General features: G+C 46.5%; 1 protein-coding gene and 1 long non-coding RNA gene across 6 annotated transcripts in view; one reads left to right on the top strand and one right to left on the bottom strand.

Moving 5' to 3' along the window:
* Positions 1–2,625: 2,625 nt before the first annotated feature.
* On the bottom strand, positions 2,626–8,386 carry LOC128794427 (uncharacterized). 2 transcript variants are annotated; one of them, XR_008433090.1, is made up of 2 exons: positions 7,014–8,386; positions 2,626–5,322 (listed from the first exon to the last, which is right to left on the bottom strand). It is a non-coding gene; the product is annotated as an uncharacterized LOC128794427 (long non-coding RNA). The 2 variants fall into 2 exon arrangements; XR_008433091.1 differs by having other exon boundaries at positions 2,626–5,343.
* Positions 8,387–8,531: 145 nt separating this feature from the next.
* UBE2Q2 (ubiquitin conjugating enzyme E2 Q2) overlaps positions 8,532–18,158 on the top strand; it is a 45,515-nt gene continuing 35,888 nt past the window's right edge. The window contains exon 1 of one of the 4 annotated variants that reach the window (XM_053954264.1): positions 8,532–8,986. In XM_053954264.1, the coding sequence (XP_053810239.1) occupies positions 8,801–8,986 (186 nt within the window). In that variant the 5' untranslated portion in view covers positions 8,532–8,800. Of the gene's footprint in view, positions 8,987–12,926; positions 13,065–18,158 lie in introns of those variants that run through there. The other 3 variants (XM_053954262.1, XM_053954263.1, XM_053954265.1) reach the window with 3 other exon arrangements.

Raw genomic sequence — 18,158 nt, forward strand, 5'->3', positions numbered from 1 at the left:
GCTCGGCTCCCCCGCCGGGCCCGCTGAGCCCCGGGACGGCCCGCGGGCAACGCGACCGCCAGGGGGCGCGCTGCGAGCGCTGGGGGGCCGCGGGGGAGCGCCCGGGACAGGGGGACAGAGGGACAGGGGACAGAGGGACAGAGGGACTGGGGACAGAGGGACAGAGGGACAGAGGGACAGGGGACAGAGGGACAGAGGGACTGGGGACAGAGGGACTGGGGATAGAGGGACAGAGGGACAGAGGGACTGGGGACAGAGGGATAGAGGGACAGAGGGACAGAGGGACAGAGGGGCTGGGGACAGAGGGACAGAGGGACAGGGGGACAGAGGGACTGGGGACAGAGGGACAGAGGGACAGGGGGACAGAGGGGCTGGGGACAGAGGGACATAGGGGCTGGGGACAGAGGGACTGGGGACAGAGGGACATAGGGACTGGGGACAGTGGGACTGGGGACAGAGGGACAGAGGGACTGGGGACAGAGGGACTGGGGACAGAGGAACTGGGGACAGAGGGACAGAGGGACTGGGGACAGAGGGACTGGGGACAGAGAGGCTGAGGACAGTGGGACAGAGGGACTGGGGACAGCGGGACAGAGGGACAGAGGGACAGAGGGACTGGAGACAGAAGGACAGAGGGACAGAGGGACAGAGGGACTGGAGACAGAAGGACAGAGGGACAGAGGGACAGAGGGACTGGAGACAGCGGGATTGGGGACAGAGGGACAGAAGCACTGGGGACAGGGGGCTGGGGACAGAGGGACAGAAGCACTGGGGACAGGGGGGCTGGGGACAGAGGAACAGAGGGACAGAGGGACGCGGGGACAGCGGGACGTGTGGACAGAGGAACATCGGGACAGCGGTCCATAGGGACAGAAGGACACTGGGACATGGGGACACCGGGAGCGGGCAGCTCTCCGGGCACACGGGGCACACCGGAACGGGGCAGCTCTCCGGGCACACGGGGCACACCGGAACGGGGCAGCTCTCCGGGCACACGGGGCACACCGGGAGCGGGGCAGCTCTCCGGGCACACGGGGCACACCGGGAGCGGGGCAGCTCTCCGGGCACACGGGGCACACCGGGAGCGGGGCAGCTCTCCGGGCACACGGGGCACACCGGAACGGGGCAGCTCCCCGGGCACACGGGGCACACCGGAACGGGGCAGCTCTCCGGGCACACGCGGCAGGGGCAGCGCCTCATCCCAGCGCTGCCCCGCACTCCAGCCCGCCTCACCCCTGGAACACCGCAGCCTTTTCCCTTGGCCTTCCCTGCCGTGCTCACCTCGGGCCACCCTTGGGCCGCTTTGGCGGCCGCTCTTGGCAGCTCTTTTGTCCTGTGGCATTGCTTCCTCGAGGAAGCAATCCTTCTAGGGTCTCTTATGTGGCAGGAATCTTTGGGCCAACATTCCAGTTATGTTTTCCTCTTCCCGGCTTAATTTAACCTTTCTTGCTTCTCTGCATCAGAACTAAATAATCCCTTACATAAGTGCTCTCGGCCTGCAGATCTGGGGAGGCAGAACACAAAGGCAGGCCTGTGCTAAAACTTGATGTACTTTTGGTTACGTGATACCACCATGTACTAATGAAGAGAGGGCACGACAAAGGTTCTTTAGCTCCTTCCCTCCAACTGTGTTCTTCTCCCCCTGTCCCTGTGGGAAGACAGTGTATTCCTATTTGACTATTCCCTAGTTAAAATTTTTTATATGAGACTGGTTCTTCAAGCCAGATAAATCTTCCAGATTTATCTGGCTTGAAGAACCAGTCTCATATAAACAATTCTAACTTTCCAGATCTGGAAGATTTATCTGGAAGATTTATCTCAGCAGATAGGGGACAAGTTAAGACTCTTGTCTAGAAAAAAAATAATCACCTTGGTGAGTACATTGCCATACCACATTCTTGCAGGTGTCACACAGATGTTGTTCTGAGGTTGCTCAGTTGTGCCTGGAGCTAATGTGAGTGCAAGCCAGGGCTAGGATTGGGGTGTGTAAAGGAGTATCCCAATGGACACTGGCTGCATCAGAGAATCTAGCTCTGGTGTTTAATGCTATTAAGTCTCACATCAGAAATCTCTCCTCCAGGTCCCACACTCTGCTGTGGTTTTTGGTAATTTTCTGCCAAGATCACAGTTGCAGTGTTCTAGGTACAGAACACAATAGAATGTACCAAGCAGGGTAGATTCTGAAACCAGTGACAGCATCTGCTCTGCCTCCCCGAGCCAAAACAGGGTGAAACTGTGGGTGGAAATATGGAGAATCCTATGGAAAGTAAGAAGTGTGGAGGCATGGGAAGGAACTGGGAAGGTGTATGGGGGGGGGGGTGTTGCAGAATGGGCCCAAGTGAGATCCACTGTGATGGTGATATAAAAATACAATCTATAGGAGAGTAGGAATCATTAGGTTTGTGACTTTATAGATCAAGGACATGATATTTAAAATTTATTTTTCTGCACCTGTTGGAATTATTTTCTTGTCCTCATTGCTATTCAAAATGTTTCTCTCTGATATCTGATAATTTCACCAATTAGTCTCTTCTAAATCACACAGAAAGTCTCGATCTGAACTCTAACACAGCACTACCGTGATCCATTTTCAACACATTTAACATTAAACACACCTTTTCCTGCTCAGTTATTTGCTATTTTTATTCCTTATTCACAATTCTTAAGCCAGTTCTCAAATTATGTGAGTGCTGTTATGTCAAAAGAGATGTGAATTAGTTATATTCAGAATCCTGTGATTCAGTCTTCCAAATGTTGGTTTAAAGCCAAATATGTCAGTTCTGTTACCTTCCTTTTACTCACTGATGTTGTAAATCTCTATGAAGTTCCCTTCCTTATAAACTCCAGGGCACATACAACTGCTTGAGTCTGTTAGCCTTCATCTGTTTCAGCAGCTTTTTGTGCTTAGAATTTGTTTCTAGCAGGAAAAGAGTCAGATTTTCAGAAAGTAATTGCTATGATCATTCTTTTTCTGAGGTTCGGTCTCACATTTGATTCTCAGACTGCTGTTTTCTGTGACTTTTTCTCAGTCATTCTGAGGAAACATGGCTTCAAGTCAGCTTTATAATGGAAAAAAAATCTTATATTTTCTGTCCTTCTTTCACCAGTAAAGATAGATGGGTTAGTTTTCCAGATGTACTTCACTACCTTTTTTTGGGGGGTTGTTTTTGGGGTTTTTTTGTTGTGTTTTGTGGGGTTTTTTTGTTTTGTTTTTTGTTTGTTTGTTTGTTTGTTTTTGTTTTTGTTTTTTGGGTTTTTTTTGTTGTTTTTTTGGGGGGGTGAGTTTTTGGTGGTTTGTTTGTTTGTTTGGTTTTTTGTGTTTTTTTTTTTTTTTTTACTATTGTATCTACCAAACTCAATTTTGTGCATTTGATATTTAAAATTTAGCAGATGCAGATTATGTAAAAATACTGGGTCTTGGTAGATCTTGACCTGTGGCCTGTGGACACATGTTATTTCCAATCAGTAAATGGTTGAAAAGCACTGGTTTAGTTCCCCAGTCTGTCCTTCCCCATATCGAATGAGGCTGCATCCTGTCACACCTGGTTTGGTGTGACACTGGTAAGGCAGCACTTGAGTCTGCGGAGGGTTTGAACAGGGACAGTACTGTTCCAGGCACAGCTCTGCTCCCCAAAATCTAAACTTGCCTACAAAAGAGATAAAAGCAAATGAGAAGCTGTGGATGGTAGGGTTGCTGAGATGCACTCGACCTCTCTTTTCCATGCTGAGTGATGCGGTTGCAGAATCTGGAACTGGCCCAGTTCACCTCAGTGCCTGCCAACTCAGATGCCCTGTGCTGATATTTTAAATGTAGACAAAGTTAACTGCCTATTAAAATAAGAAATCAAAAGGGGGACAGAGGGGCTGAGTGTTCAGCTGTGGCTATGATTGCATCTCAGCCCTGGGAGCACTTGAGCTGGGGGTCTGCCCATTCCTTTGCCTCCCACTCCAGGCAGAAATGTATTTAGCAGGACTGAGCCTGGCATCCGACCTCTGCTCCTGAAATCCCTTTTAAGCATCTGTGATGGCAGGGGAAGATAAGCTTGCTGAGCCCTGTAAGGCTTGTGAGCCTGTGGATCCCAAGGAAAGGGTGCAAGTCCTAGGAAGTCAAGGGAAGGTGTGTTGCTCTGCTCTGAACAGTTCTGTGCAACTTTCTTCCCTAACCCAGCTGGGTTTGGAAAAGTATCACATTTTCCTTTTTTCTCTAGCTTGTTAATTTATTTTATCAAATGGAATGAGTCAGATATGGCTGCATGGCTCCTTATTGCTTTCAGAGATGTGTTGTTGATCTGTTTTCAGGAAGCTGTGTGAGCCATTAAGGAGAGAACTAGGTGTGTTCTCTCACTGTATGCACAAGAAGTGTGGTTTCTGATGTGTTTGTGTAGTGGATTTTAATCCCCATCTGCAGCATTGCAAGACTGTGATTAGCACGGCTTGGCTTTCCTGGGGCACCTTTCTTCTAATAAATGAACTCCCACAACTTTCATATAGAACAAAAACGTATCATTGCAGACACCATCCAGCTTTTGACAGTTCAGAAATATTCACTGTTCAGCCACGGAGGTAAGTACAGCCAGAACTACAGAGAAATCCACAAACAGCAGCGTGATCTCCACCAACAGGTTATTGCTGTTTCCTGTACAGGATTGCAAACACTCCTCAGTGGATGAGCCAAAGCACTCCAAAGAAGGGACCTGATTGACCTCACTGCTGACCAGCACAGGGATGGACTCGGAAGGACTGGAGCTGAAAACTACTCTGACCATCCTGGGTAAAATCATGCAACTTGGTTTTTGTTTTTTTTTGTTGTTTGGTTTTTTTGGGTTTTTTTTTTTTTGTTTGTTTGTTTGTTTGTTTGTTTATGTTAAATTCATGGCCATGGTATTTGAGTGCCTGCAGACATCTCTTTGACACCTATTACTGAACATCTGGGCAACAGTATCCCTCTCTGTCCCAAGCTGCTCTAGGATAGATTGGTTTTGGAATGCCTTTCCTTAACTGTTAAAGGGAAATTGGTGTCTGAGGGACTAATCAATCCCTCACCCACTGCACTCTTGAAACTAGTCTTTTAATCAGCTTTCGTGCACTGATGTATGCTTTTTTCTCAAGGCTTTGAAGGTCACTTCATTATTGAAGCAATGACACTGGTGCTGTGAGCTCAGAATGATGTGAAAGCCTGGCTTTGGCAAGCAGGACAGCTTGTCTTGTATCTTGGTAAAGCAGGATCCTCTTGACTCTTTGTCCAAGGCTTCAGGTAGGGTCCCACTCTTGTCCTTCTCTTTATGGGTGTCAGGTATTATTTGTCTTTTCTAGTCTCAGGTTCTGTGAAAAAAGTTCAAGAGTCTACCTGGGGATCAACTATTGTCAAACTGCATCATCCATCAGTAAAATCAATTTGCACTTCCTCCCATCTCATTAACTTTATCCTTTACTTTCTCTGTCTATTGAGGTTCAGGGATACAAAAGACCTGGACCTTCCCTATTTCTGAAATGGCAGTTCCTTTTTGGTGCCTGACATTTCTTTTGGGAAAGTGACATCAGAATTAAACAGAAAGACCTCTTTCTAAGTGCTAGGCTGTAAATGAGAGAAGTGAGGTGAAAAAACCAAAATTATAAACTACTCTCAGAGAAACAAATCAATCCTCTGCTAGGCACACTCAACTGAATGTACAGGAGCTTCATTCAGGGGTAAAGCTGGAAATACAGCAGACCTGGAAAAGGCATTCGCAGGAAGAAAATGACTAACACGAACTGAAATTCATCTGTGTTCTGGAATGTCCTTTCTTTAAGCCCCAGACAACTGTTGCTTTCATCAAAGCCCATCCATCCTATATTTTACTTCATTTCCTTCTTAATGGCTCATTCTGAGCTCATCTTTCCTTCAGTTCCCTTTGCCCCTTTCTGCTGGCCTTCTGTCTTGCCAGGGACATGCCTGTCTGATCTGTTGGAAACAGGGATGGCAGTAAATGCTAAGGGGAAAGACAACTTTGGTCTTAACAGTTTGTCTCCTTGTTCTACCCAAGAATGCAATGAGGAATCTGCTATTTTTTTTTTTTCTGAGAGTTTCAGTTGAAGATTCTTACAAAATTTCGTATATTTAAATAAAAAGGAGGAAAAAGAAACAAAGGAGGTTATGAAGGTATGTTATCTTCAAAACAGGGATTTGGCCAAAGTTCAGCCCCTGGAAGAGGCAATCTAGCTGTATGATAGAAAGAGGTAATCGTGATGTTGAAGATGTGCATGCAAGTTAGAAAACAGTGGTGCTTACAGGCAATATAGATCAAGGAACTTAAGAGCAACTATAACTACTGGAATCTGATAGAGTGCTCCTGGGGGGCTGTACCAAGATTCACTGCCTTTATTAACCCAAGATGTCAGGTCCTGCCCTGTGTACAATCATTTTGGTCTTTGGGAAACTCTGGGCTTTCCTGAATCATCTTATGACCAACATGAGATTCATGTCAACGTCCCATGGCAAGTCCTGAAGAAAGAAACAGGAATGAGTCAGACATGTCTAACAGCTCTTTACACCTCTGAAGCAGCCTCTGAATTCCAGAAAAGGAGACAGCCCCAATGCGTTCTCAAGGTCTTATCACAGAAACTAATTCACAGCTTGCACAATGCCTACTAAATACCGAGAAGGGCAGGAGAATTCAGAGGAGCGGTGGCTATGCAGCTGCATGTTACTTCTTGAAGCCTGCAACAAAAAGGCAGGTTGAATGAGCTGGGGAAAGTTCGAGCCTGGGTTTGCAGAACACACTTGGCCAATTAAACAAATTGTTTGGCCTGCCTGGTGCTCAGGAGAGGTGTGGCGAGAGTGTGGCGAGGTATGCTCCCAGCCAGCACATCCACACATCTCAGCTGTGCAGCTGCCAAAAAAAGTGCGATGTCACAGTCAGCGGGGAGGCAGAGGAGAGGGAAGGTAGATGAGAAGACAAGGAGGATGGAAGAGCAGAGCCAGGGATAGAGGCAGCTCTGCTAAGGTGCAGTTCAAACCTGCTAAGCCTACTCACCTAACTGCTGCAGTGAGGCATTCCTGCGAGGGAAATTGGGCTGAGTCACCAAATTCGTTCCTCTGCTGTTTCATACATCACACCATGCAACGCCTGACAAAGTCTGCTTTGTTTGGTTTTGTCTCTGGGGTTCCCATAGGGAGGCTCTTCCAGGTCCTCCCTTTATGATAGGTATAGTCATTTTCTGCTGCTTATTTATAGCTAGTTTGCCCCTATACTTAAACCATCCCTTATCTCTCAGAGTTCTTTGCCCCACCTGTTGATGTATTGACACACAACAGTTACATCCACTCTGGCTTCGCTTCGCAGGCTGTACAGTCTAAGCAATAGTTCAGCCTGTCTAGAAGAGCTGAGTTGAACATGCTGTATAATCAGAGCCTTTCAAAGGACAGCTAAAAAATCCTGTGGACTTTCTGGTATCTTTCATTCAGAGTATTTAACCAGTGTCGATCCTTCCTGCGTCCTTTTGTAGCGAAGCGTGTTCTTTGCAGCTCTCTTTGCTGGAAGGATAGGAATCTCAAGCCCACAAATCAGTAAGACTTCCATATGCTTGGAGCTGGGCATGTGCATAACTGTTTTCTGGATCAAGATTAGAGTTCTCACCACTTGACAAGATTCAGACTGTGGTTTGTGAAATGCTGCCAGTTTGTCTGGAATTAAAGATTTATAAAAAATATCAATTAAAAGAAAGGCAATTCCCTGTTCCAGGTTTATGTGTGTACTGCTTTAATTAATACTTGGTTGGGAAACATGAAGGACACCGTGCAACAACATTGCTTGTATCGCACTTCTTGTCATGTGAGAGCTGCTCCATATTCCCAAAGAACTGACAATTGTCTATATGCAAAGCCAAGAGGGGAAGGGACAAATAAAGGTACAGAGATGGTATTCCCAGTGTCAGGAAGGGGCAGAACCTCTTGATCTCTGAACGTAGCGAGTATTTACTTCACTACCAATGCTTTCGTGCATCGCGATGCTTTTTCTGGGGATAAAATGTTTTACAAACAATTATAGGAGAGCTTAAGTGGAGTAGTAGCAATTTTTCTTGGCCTCTGTGCTGCTGATTTCCAGCCTGCGGTGACTGACAGCAGATGTTATGTGTACGGATCCGCCAGAAACGCCAGTACAGGAATTCCTGGCTTAAGTCGACTGACCTCCGAGGAGTACTGAAGGACTAACAGGACTCTGAGATGACAAGTGCTGCAGTTTTTTTTCTCAGCCAAACAGGAGTGCGGTGAGGAAGCAATACCGCATGCCCTTCCGCAGGGCTGCGCGGCGGGAGAGGAGGAGCAGCACGGGCGAGCGGTTCCTGCGGCTCGGCAGCAGGAGGGCTGCGCGCCGGGCCGCAGGGGGCAGCGCCCGGGCAGGTGCCGCGGCTCAGCCCTGCCCTGCCGTGCCGTGCCGTGCCGTGCCGTGCCGTGCCCGGCGGGGGCGGGAGGCGGCCCCGGGGGCGGAGCGGGGCGCGGACCGGCCCCGGTGCGCGTGTCCCGGGCGCGGGGCCGGGCTATAGGGAGGAGGGCAGGGCGAGGGCGGGGCGGTTGGTGCGGCTGGCCCGGCCCGCCGGGGAGGAAGGGAAGGGAAGGGGAGCGGGTTGCGCTGTTGCCCTTTTAAGCGAGCGAGCGGGCGCCGGAGGCCGGTACAAAGGGAGCTCCGCCGTGCCCCGCCGGCTGGGGCTGCCCCGGCCCCGCCATCTTCCGCCCCGCAGGCGCGGCCGGGGCCAGGGTCGGGCCGGCTGAGTCGGAGGGAGGCGGCGGCAGCGCAGGCCCGGGCCCGGAGATGAGGCCAGGATGTCGGTGTCAGGGCTCAAGGCCGAGCTGAAGTTCCTCGAGTCCATCTTCGACAAGGACCACGAGCGCTTCCGCATCGTCTCCTGGAAGCTGGACGAGCTCCACTGCCAGTTTGTGCTCCTGCCGCCGCCGCCGGGCTCCAGCCCGCAGCCGCCGCCGCCGCTCACCATCCACTGCAACATCACGGTGCGGGGGCCGCGCGGGGCGGGGAGGGCCGGGCACGGCCCGCCCTCGCCATTGTCCGCGGGGCGCGGGGAGGGGGCTCAGCCCCGCCGGGGTGACTCAGCACGGGGGCGCCGCTCCTCAGGGGCTCCGGGGGCGCCCTCCCCGCTGCCACCGTAACAAAAGTTAACAGGGGGCGGGCGGCCCCGGCCTCTCCTCCTGCGCGGCGGGGGCTCCTCCGGGGAGCCCGGGCACGGGGGAAGGAGACGCGGGCCGGGGCCGCCGCTTCGGGGCCGGGAGCCGCGAGAGCCGGAACAAAGGGCGGCCGGGCCGGGGGCAGCGGGCACAGAGCCCCGGGGCGGCGGCGGGGGGGAGCAGAGGGAGCCCCCGTGCCCGGCCCGGCCCCGCGGCGGCTGGCGGGACTCCGGTGTGCCGAGCCCGGAGCCGGCGGCGGGCGGGCGCTTTGCCGAGTGCGCCACACGGCCGCGGCCTGGGGCGGGCCCGGCCTGCCCCGCGGGGCAGCCCGAGGGGGCCGCGGCGACGGGAGACTCGTCGGTGTGGCCGTCGTGGCGGGGTAGCGCAGAGCCCCCGTTCTGCCGCCGAAGGGCCGTTTTTAGCATCACGGTGCGTTTAAACTTGCCAGGGGTACCAGCAGCCGTGTCTGAACTGAGGGTCTGCTGCCTGCCGAGGGCTTTGAAGGTTCTCCTTTCTGTGGGTTTTTTTCCCCCCTTAAATTCGTTTGGCTTAATATTTTTTATATGAGTGGGATAAAACTGGAGTTTTATTCATATTTCTATGAATAAAACGTTCGGTGTTGTGTGACATAGTAACAATCCTCTGTTTCTTTAGAAGATTAGGGCCTAAACTTGCCGAAGTGTCTGAATATTGGCATCTGGGACTCATGTACAGGAGAGTGCTGGAGGTTCATTTTTGTTGGGTTGATTGCAGTTCTAAGTGAATTTAAATGCCTTATCAAGATTCGACTGAACAGTGAGGTATTGAAACACTTTGGGTGAAAGTAGCATGTTTGTGTTTAAGGAAGATAAATTCTACTGCCTTTTTTTTGGCTTCGTATGAAAGTTTCAAACACCATGGTGGTCAAAACATTCATGTAAATGTGAATATTTTGGTACTGAAAGATGAAAATGTGTGTGCAAACCAGACAAGTCTAATAATAATCATTACCAGATTCTCACTTGCCTTAAATAACTTTATTAAATTAAAGGCAAATCATTAAGTGGATCTTTCGGTTTTCACAGTTAACTGTTATGGGAAGTTGCTTCTGTGGTCATGGGACAGGTGTTTGTTTTACTGGGTACTTTTAAGACATAAGATTCTGGGGTTTTATGGTAAAATAAACAAGAAGTGTTGGTGTTCTTGTTTCCAGACATGCCCTATCAGCTGATGGACTTTGTGACTTCCTACAAATATTTTTTATTCAGTAGAGAGTGTTCCATTGCAGAGAAATTCGGCTTTTAGTTTCCACACAACATGATCTATTTCATGAGTCTCACTCTAAACAATAAAATGAGTGGTCTGATGATTGTGCACCCTTAGTTGCCAGTTGAATTTGATGGGTTATTTCTCCTTTTTCAAGTCACAGCTGACAGGTGAGCCAGCAGTAAGACCTGAAGTTGTTGTGCTCAGGATCTGTGCTGTGGTGTTTATCTGCTTCTGAGACTGCTTTCATTGGTAACTACTTTCGATAGTAATTCTTATTGCAGAGAAATATGCTGCCTTAGCTGTAGGCCTTTGGTTGAGGTGAGCAAGCGAGAAACCACTTAGGTCACTGTTGTCATATTTGTGTTAGTGAGGAAACAGTGTCTGCAATCTGCTGTTACAGTCGCTTGCCCCAAAGGTCAGGAGATCTCTCACATGCCACTAGACTTGTGGCATATGAACTTGCAAAAAGAACAGGAAAAGTGCTCTTTGAAACCTCAGGGCTGAGACTTCTGCTTTGATGAGAGGCTGAGCTTTCTTGAAAGTTCTGAGCTTCTTGCAAGTTCTGTTTACAGTTGCCTGTGAGCAGCTTGGTGCTTTCCAATGTTGACTGATATCTTGCTCTTTGAGGCAGGTGGCTATTTTCCCCATCTGTTTAAAATAAATGGGACAGGGCAACCCGAGATAGAGACGTGGCTCCCTTGAAACAAATGGGCAACAGGTAATAGAGCCAAGAAGAGAAAGCTCATCTCTGGGCTTCCATCCTAGTTTTTTGACACACACTTTAGAACTCGTGTCACAAAAGTGATTTTTTTTTTTTCCTTCCCCTTCCTACTGAATGGAGTCCCTTGGCCCTAACTCCTGATTGCCTCCAGATATTTTTGGTGGGTTTTGTGGGTACTATAAACTAGAAGAGCCTAGGTCTTTTTTACTGTGCTACAGTGGCTCTGCAGGTACTGAGGGAACTAGGACTTCAAATAGCAGTAGTAGCATGCAAAGACTAGTAAGGCCATAAAGTTGTTGGTAAACATGCTTTTTTTGGGGGAGACTCTACATCAGAAGCTGCTGTCTTAGTGTTTTGGATTTGCAGAGCAAATAAGCAATTTTAACTGTTTGCTTCTTCTAGCTAGTTTTAACCCCTGTGATACTGATCCAGCCAGAGTATTTCCTTTACTCAGCAGGAGCATCCAGTGGGTTGTGTCTGGATGTTCAAGAATCCTGTTAAGGGAGAAGAGTAAGCACAGAGCTCAATCACCACTTCTTTTCTTTGTGGTTCTGTTAGCATACCTCAATAGGTTACGTAAAATGACAGCTGTCCTGCAGTGTGTAGAGATGCTGAGTTAGGGGATGGAGAAATATCTGGTAGGGAAGGAAGTTTTCAGTAGCTAAAAAGAGATCTGATAACTAAGTTGGCTCTGAAATTCCCAACAAATCTTTTTTTTCTTTCCAGCCTAGAGGGAAGAGGAAATATTCCTCTGGAGATGTGAGGGAGCATATATTAGGAACTGTGTAGGTCTCCACAAGTTTTCTAGACTAAAATTCAGAGTTTGTGAAGTCTGCCACTGGCATTTCTCACTGAGATGATTTGCTGATTGTCTCTGTAGTATAAGTTTGTGGAACTATCAAAGTTCAGTATTGGCTATAGCATCTCAGGGACACTGTACCTGTGATGCTGAACACTGCTTGAAATTAAAGTAAGATACCTTTTACTTGATAGCTCCTCTGTTTATAGAGTGGCAGCCGACTTTGTCCAAGTTTGTCCTTCACTATTTCTGGTAGTGACCTGTATTAGAGCTTACATGGTTAATCAGATTATTTTAAAAGAGACACTTCAGGGTGGAGTCATCCCTGTCAGAAATATTGCTACTTATTCCTGAGAACTGTCCAATTATTGAACTTGTTCAGGCTGTGTACCTTCACATTCCCATTTTGTTACGCCAACAGCAGCGTCTCCATTTGGAGTTTTATTTCTGTTTTCCTTAGGTTTCCATATTAGTTAACAGCACTATTCCAGTTGGTCGAGTTCAATAAACCTTGCCTTGTGTGTTTTGAAATAGTATCAAGCCTCTGGCCTTGCTTAGAGGAGTGTGTTTATTGATCATGACTTTAGGTAAGTGTCCTTCAACACAATCTCTAGCTTCAGTTTGGTACCTTATCAGACTTCGGTCATAGTATTGCAAAGGGTGTGTTAGAATTATTCTACGCCGAGGTATTTTCCTTGTTATTTCAAGGAAAAGGACTAGTCTGGATTGCTGTAAAACATTTTGTATTTTTATGTCATCTCTTCAAAGAGAAACTGGATGTTAATATCTCTCCACCCATATGCAAAATTTCTGTTGAAATTCTGTATCCTCAAGTGACCCTTGCAGTTAGAATGGCAGTTTGTGCCAATTCCATGTGGGAGCAGGTTTGCCCTAAACGGAGAGGGGCTGTGATGTGCAGTGATATCCTTCATACTTCAGCAATTCATTTCAGGTGATGTGGCTGACTCAGTGAACTCCTGCTTCTCTGTTGGAAAGAAGCATCTTCTGCTGAAAAATACCCTGCTGCTAAATCAGAGTTAGAAGCTGCTATGAAAGACTTGAAAAGGTTGCTGCCTACAGATAACTGCAATTGATGGGAAAAGGCTTTATTTTCCCTTAAAACCAGAATGGATGAAAAGGTATTACCTGTGAAGCTTTTGACAAGTTGGGTGTACACAGAGAGTGAGTGTATTGGAACCTGGGACAGTTCTTCAATGGCATAGGCTTTTCATATTGAACTCACTCCTAGCTAATGCCTAGACAGCTGGTAACCTTTTTAAAAGGTTATTTATTTGTACACAGAACTAACCACATAATGAAGGAGGCATTCCATTCCAACCTTGGATTTATTTATTTTTTGTACATCATTAGGCCTTCTGTAGTTAGGTTGAGACCTTTGTCTCGCAGCGTATGCATGTCAGGGCTGTATAAAAGCATACATGGCTTTATCTTGATAGTATGTACTTTTTAGCTAGGGTTAGATATACTTGCTGATTTTTAAAAAGGCACTCATGCAACTATTATCGAACATAACATGCAATAGAAATTGACCAGGCTTAGTATTGTTTTATTTAGCAAACCAAAATTAAGCTAACAAAAAAAAATTAAAAGAGTGTGGTGAGAGTTTTAGTGTCTTCTTTTATGTCAAAACTGTAATTGGAAAAAGAATATTGAAAAACGAGTAGGAGGAATCTTTTGTGTTTGGAAGACAATACCTTTCTGATGCCACAGTCTGGTTTTGTGATGTGTGAAAGGCTGTAACCAGTACTTCAGGACTTAAAAGATGGTTCTGTTCTCCTTCATACCTGTAAGATATGAAGTGCTTCTAAAATACCCTAGAAAGCCACAGTGGTGGACTTCAAATAGAAATGCTGGCATATGTTGAGGTCTCAGTGCACAGTAAATTGTGCTCATTTCCAATGGGTTGCTCATGTGAGTTGATGACAGTAACCTCAGAACTGGGATTGTTGTGGTGCTTGAAAGAGCTCCCTGTGCACTTTGATAATTAAAGAAGTTTTATGGAAAGAATTACATTCTTTTTGAGCTGTTCAGGAGGTTTTGTTTATTGGTGCCTTGTTGATATCCTCAACATGTATTGAAAACTGTGATTGTTAGTAAGAATGAAGCATGATGGTAATAGTGCTGTTTCTCACAGACCAGTAGAGGCTGTGTGCCTTGTGAGGTGGCTGAAATTGAGTTGGCTGCATTAAGGACCTGGCTGGCACGTAAAAGTTCTGACCGAGTTCTTGTTGATCTGGACTATTTCCCAGTCTGGTTTAGCTGTGCAAACGTCTGTCCCCATCACAGCAGGGGCACAGCACTGAGTGGGAGCTGCTGGATCCAGCAGTGCTGGCAGAGCTGCTGGCAGAGCCCTGGGTGGCACTTGGGACTGACCTCTCCTGGGTGCACTGCCTGGGCTGGCACCAGGCCCCCAGGCCTCCACCAGTGCCTGCGTTCTTACCGTGACAGCTGGACCAGACTTCACTGCAACGAGTTTGTTTAGCTGAAAAATCTGACTCTTTCCCGGAGACTGCAAGATGCAGAGATGGAGACAGTTCTCTAAATAGTATTATTTTTAGAAAAAAAAAAAAAAAAGGAGGTGAAATTTCTTGATAGGAACAAATGTTTGTAGAAGTTTATTAACAGAAATTACTCCTATTTTAGTTATGCCTTAATGTGGACTACTGTTCAGTACTGTCAGTTTGTTTGCCTTTATGTAACTTTGAAAGGTTGTAAATACCTGAATTCTTGGCTGGAGTATTAGGGTTTTTTTCCCTTTAAATGGCAATATTCCCTTTTTAAGAGACATGATAGTTGATGATTTAGTATGTGTTCTACTGTATTTCTTCAGCTACAAGCTATGTAGGAGAAGCAAAAATGATCTTTCACCAGCTCCTAGAAGACAACTGGAAAATTAAATGACTGATTAAAGTAAGAAGACGCTATTTAGCATTTAGATCTTCTATCAGTCTGCCTATATGCAGTATAACTTGAAGCTAATATGATCACAGTAGTTCTCAGTTGATCTCAGGTGGAATCAAGCATACCAGTATGTCTTAGGTCTTGTGTCCAGCTGTAATCTCCAAGCGTGGTATAAAAATAATGACCTTACATGTGGGGATTTTTTTCTTTCTCTTGCTTACAAGACATCTTGGTGTACTAAGTACTGTAGAACAGCTAATACATGACTTCTGAAGACTTAGTAAGAATTCTCCTTTCTCTCAGACCTTATACTCTTTTGCCCCTTTCCAGCAAAAGAATTCAATGTAGTTGGGAGATCTTGCAGTAGCTTCTTCAGTGTGTATTCAGGAAGGCAGGAGCATAAGCTCTGTTAGAACTTGTACAGTGGCATTAGAAAAAAAATCAAAGCGTTCCTGAGCAGTGGTGTTCAAGATACCACAGGCTTCCTTGAATTTTTGAAGTAGGAAATAACTGTGGTAAGAGTTGTGGTATTAAACTTATTAATGGTAAATGCTGGTTAAACTCTGTGGTACTGAAATTTTGCATGTGGGGGGACAGAGTTCCATCCAAGTGGCTGTAATCTGAAGGCCTGTGGCTTAGCAGCATCAGGGCAGCTGTATACATGCTGTTGTGAGGGGAGAGCTGGGGAGCCTGGTGAGTGGTGGCTGGAATGCTCTCAGGGGTGAGGAGCAGCAAGACCTCTCAGTCATGGGTGAGAATGAAAAATTCTTCTGCCTGCAGGTATGTCTGGAGTACAACAAGTTTGCAAAGGAGAAAAGATAGAAAATAATATGATTGCTCTTGGAGAGGGGAAGGGGCACAGATAGCAGGCAATGCTGAGTGGTTTGAACACTTGAAAGATGTAAATTCCTGAACTTAGAAGGGGAAGCCTGGATCTTCTGGGTGACAACAGAGGCGATATCAGAATTTGCATACTGTGGGGTAACTGTGTACGTGATAAAGGTGAGAGCAGGTCTGCAAGGAAACTTTCTGGAGTTAAGTTGGTGAGAGAGGGATGTGTCACAACTTGGTTATAATCAGTTCTTCTGTTCTCACCATTTTAGAAGCCATTTCTTGTTACTCTGGCTTTGTGACACTCATGTTGATGATAACTGGCCTGTATAGTTGCAGAAGTAGGTAATTAATAACTCTTGATGATTAGAATGAGTTGATAATTTGTTTCAAGTAACTAGACTTCCTGCAGGAATTTGGACACATCAGATCCTGTGCTGGTAGTAAAGAGTATTGCAGAATCAGATTTACAAAATACCTTTCTCTTGATCCATGTGTGTAGCTGCTCTTAGGTAAGGCACTGCCAGCTTGAGTGTGTGTGTAATGTGTGCATTAAAGAGAGCCCCTTATGTCTGTGGGCTCCCAAACAACCAGCCTCTGACAACTGGCAAGCGGAGGGTACAAGCACACAGTGGGTTTTTGTGTGTGAGGAGCAGGATAGCTTGAATCCTGCTGCTGTGAGGTGCTGTAATAAAAACCTGGACGTAGTCTCGGGTCTACAGCCATGTTCCCAATAAGCAAGTCACTTAGTTTTCAGCAGTGCTGTAGCTTTGCTCAGTTTTGAGTGTGGAGGATGTTTAACTTTATTTGTTGCTGTTAACATTGGCAGAGCAATGCTCCTTAACTCCCTTAGGTTGGCCCTCCATGATAGTGTACACATTCAGAGACTGCTTGCTGCTTGAGAACAACTGACTTGCTATGCTGTTAATGCAGTCCTGCAGTGTTGAGTTGTGTTTGAACAGCAATTCAGTAACATTTAGTGGGTTTTTAGTTTGGGTCTGGATAAAAGTGGGTTTCCTTGAGTGCAGAGATTACATGCTGCATTATGATGATGTGGAGAGTAAAATGCTGCTTCACAGTGATGAATAGTAACTGTGTTTTGTCAGAAAAGTGCAATTTTTTTTTTATGCTCCAAATTCCTGGTTTAATTCTGTGTAGTTTTGTTCCACTGGACAAGTAGCCTCCTGCCTTTGGCTTGGTATGGAGAGAGAATGAGGTTGTGGCAGCTGATAAGAGAATCTGATAAACCTGTTTTTTCCAGGGTTATGTGCAATTTCATGTATGGGAATTGGCAGTAGGGACATTTTGCATAGATTAAGTAATTTAAGGAACAACTGGCCATAAAGACTTGACCACAAGAAATGTAAGAATTATAATGCTACATTTGCATTAATGTTTGTGACCATTTAAAGTGATGTTCTGTGCCTTTACTACTTTGGCTGTAGATGTTTTGGCTTCTTACCCAGTAGTGATGTTTTGAGCAGTGAGAGATGTGTGTACCTGGACAGAGAGATATGGAAGTAAAACACTTAAGTATCTTAGATTATTCCACAGACTCTGAAGTTACTGGCCTCTTGTATGTGCCTGTTTGAAAGTAGCAGTTGCTGAAGTTTTCAGGAATTTTTTTTTCCCTCAAAGTGTTATTTTCTGTCTTGGGTGTATAAAAAAATTAAGAAGTTAAAGATTCCATAATAATTTCAAGAGAATTTTATGAGTCTAGATTGAACTGGAAATTAGCACAGATGAAGATGCAGATTACAAACTGCTTGGCTTTTGGAATAATTTGTACACAAGTGAATTGCCGTTGAAACGCTGTCCCTTTTGATACTTCCTTAGTTCTGGTGGTGGCTGTCAATGAAGATGGGCACTTAGGGATGCTGCTGAAGCTGTATATTGCAAAAAGTGTTCCATGATGTACATCAGTTGATTCAGATCCGTGCTGTGGTCCCTGTGCACTCGTGCAGAAGGCGGCTGGAAAAGGTGCAGTGTCAGAGCCCCACACATGTGCCTGTGACACCTGGTGTGACCATAGGGCAGTGGCTTTGCTCTCAGAAGGGGTCTCCAGACCCATTCTGTGTACTCACAACAAACATTTCCTCCTGGTTACTTTTGTGGTAGCCTTCTGCAATCGGTAGAACTTGTTTGTTCAGAGAACTGTATTTTTGTTGGGGACAATTTGTGGTTGCAGAATCAATTTTACTGGCATCTCTAGAGTTGTGGTTTGTTGTGGTCTTTCTGCTCCATGAGGCGTGTACCTTTGACCCTCCCATCTCTAGCACGGCTGTGTTTAATAACAGGAACAGCTCTAGAGCAAGGTCCTCTGCTCCACTTGCCTCCTTCCCTGGAGAGTGTGTGGGAGAGGCCAGCTGTGACCCTGTTAGTTGTGTTGATTTAATGCGCTCCTGAAGGTACTGGCTTCTGCAGCACTGAGCGTATTAGCAGAACTGACATAGAACAGGATTAGAGGATTCTTTCACCTT

This window comes from Vidua chalybeata, chromosome 13 (assembly GCF_026979565.1).
Source record: "Vidua chalybeata isolate OUT-0048 chromosome 13, bVidCha1 merged haplotype, whole genome shotgun sequence".
Lineage (NCBI taxonomy): Eukaryota > Metazoa > Chordata > Aves > Passeriformes > Viduidae > Vidua > Vidua chalybeata.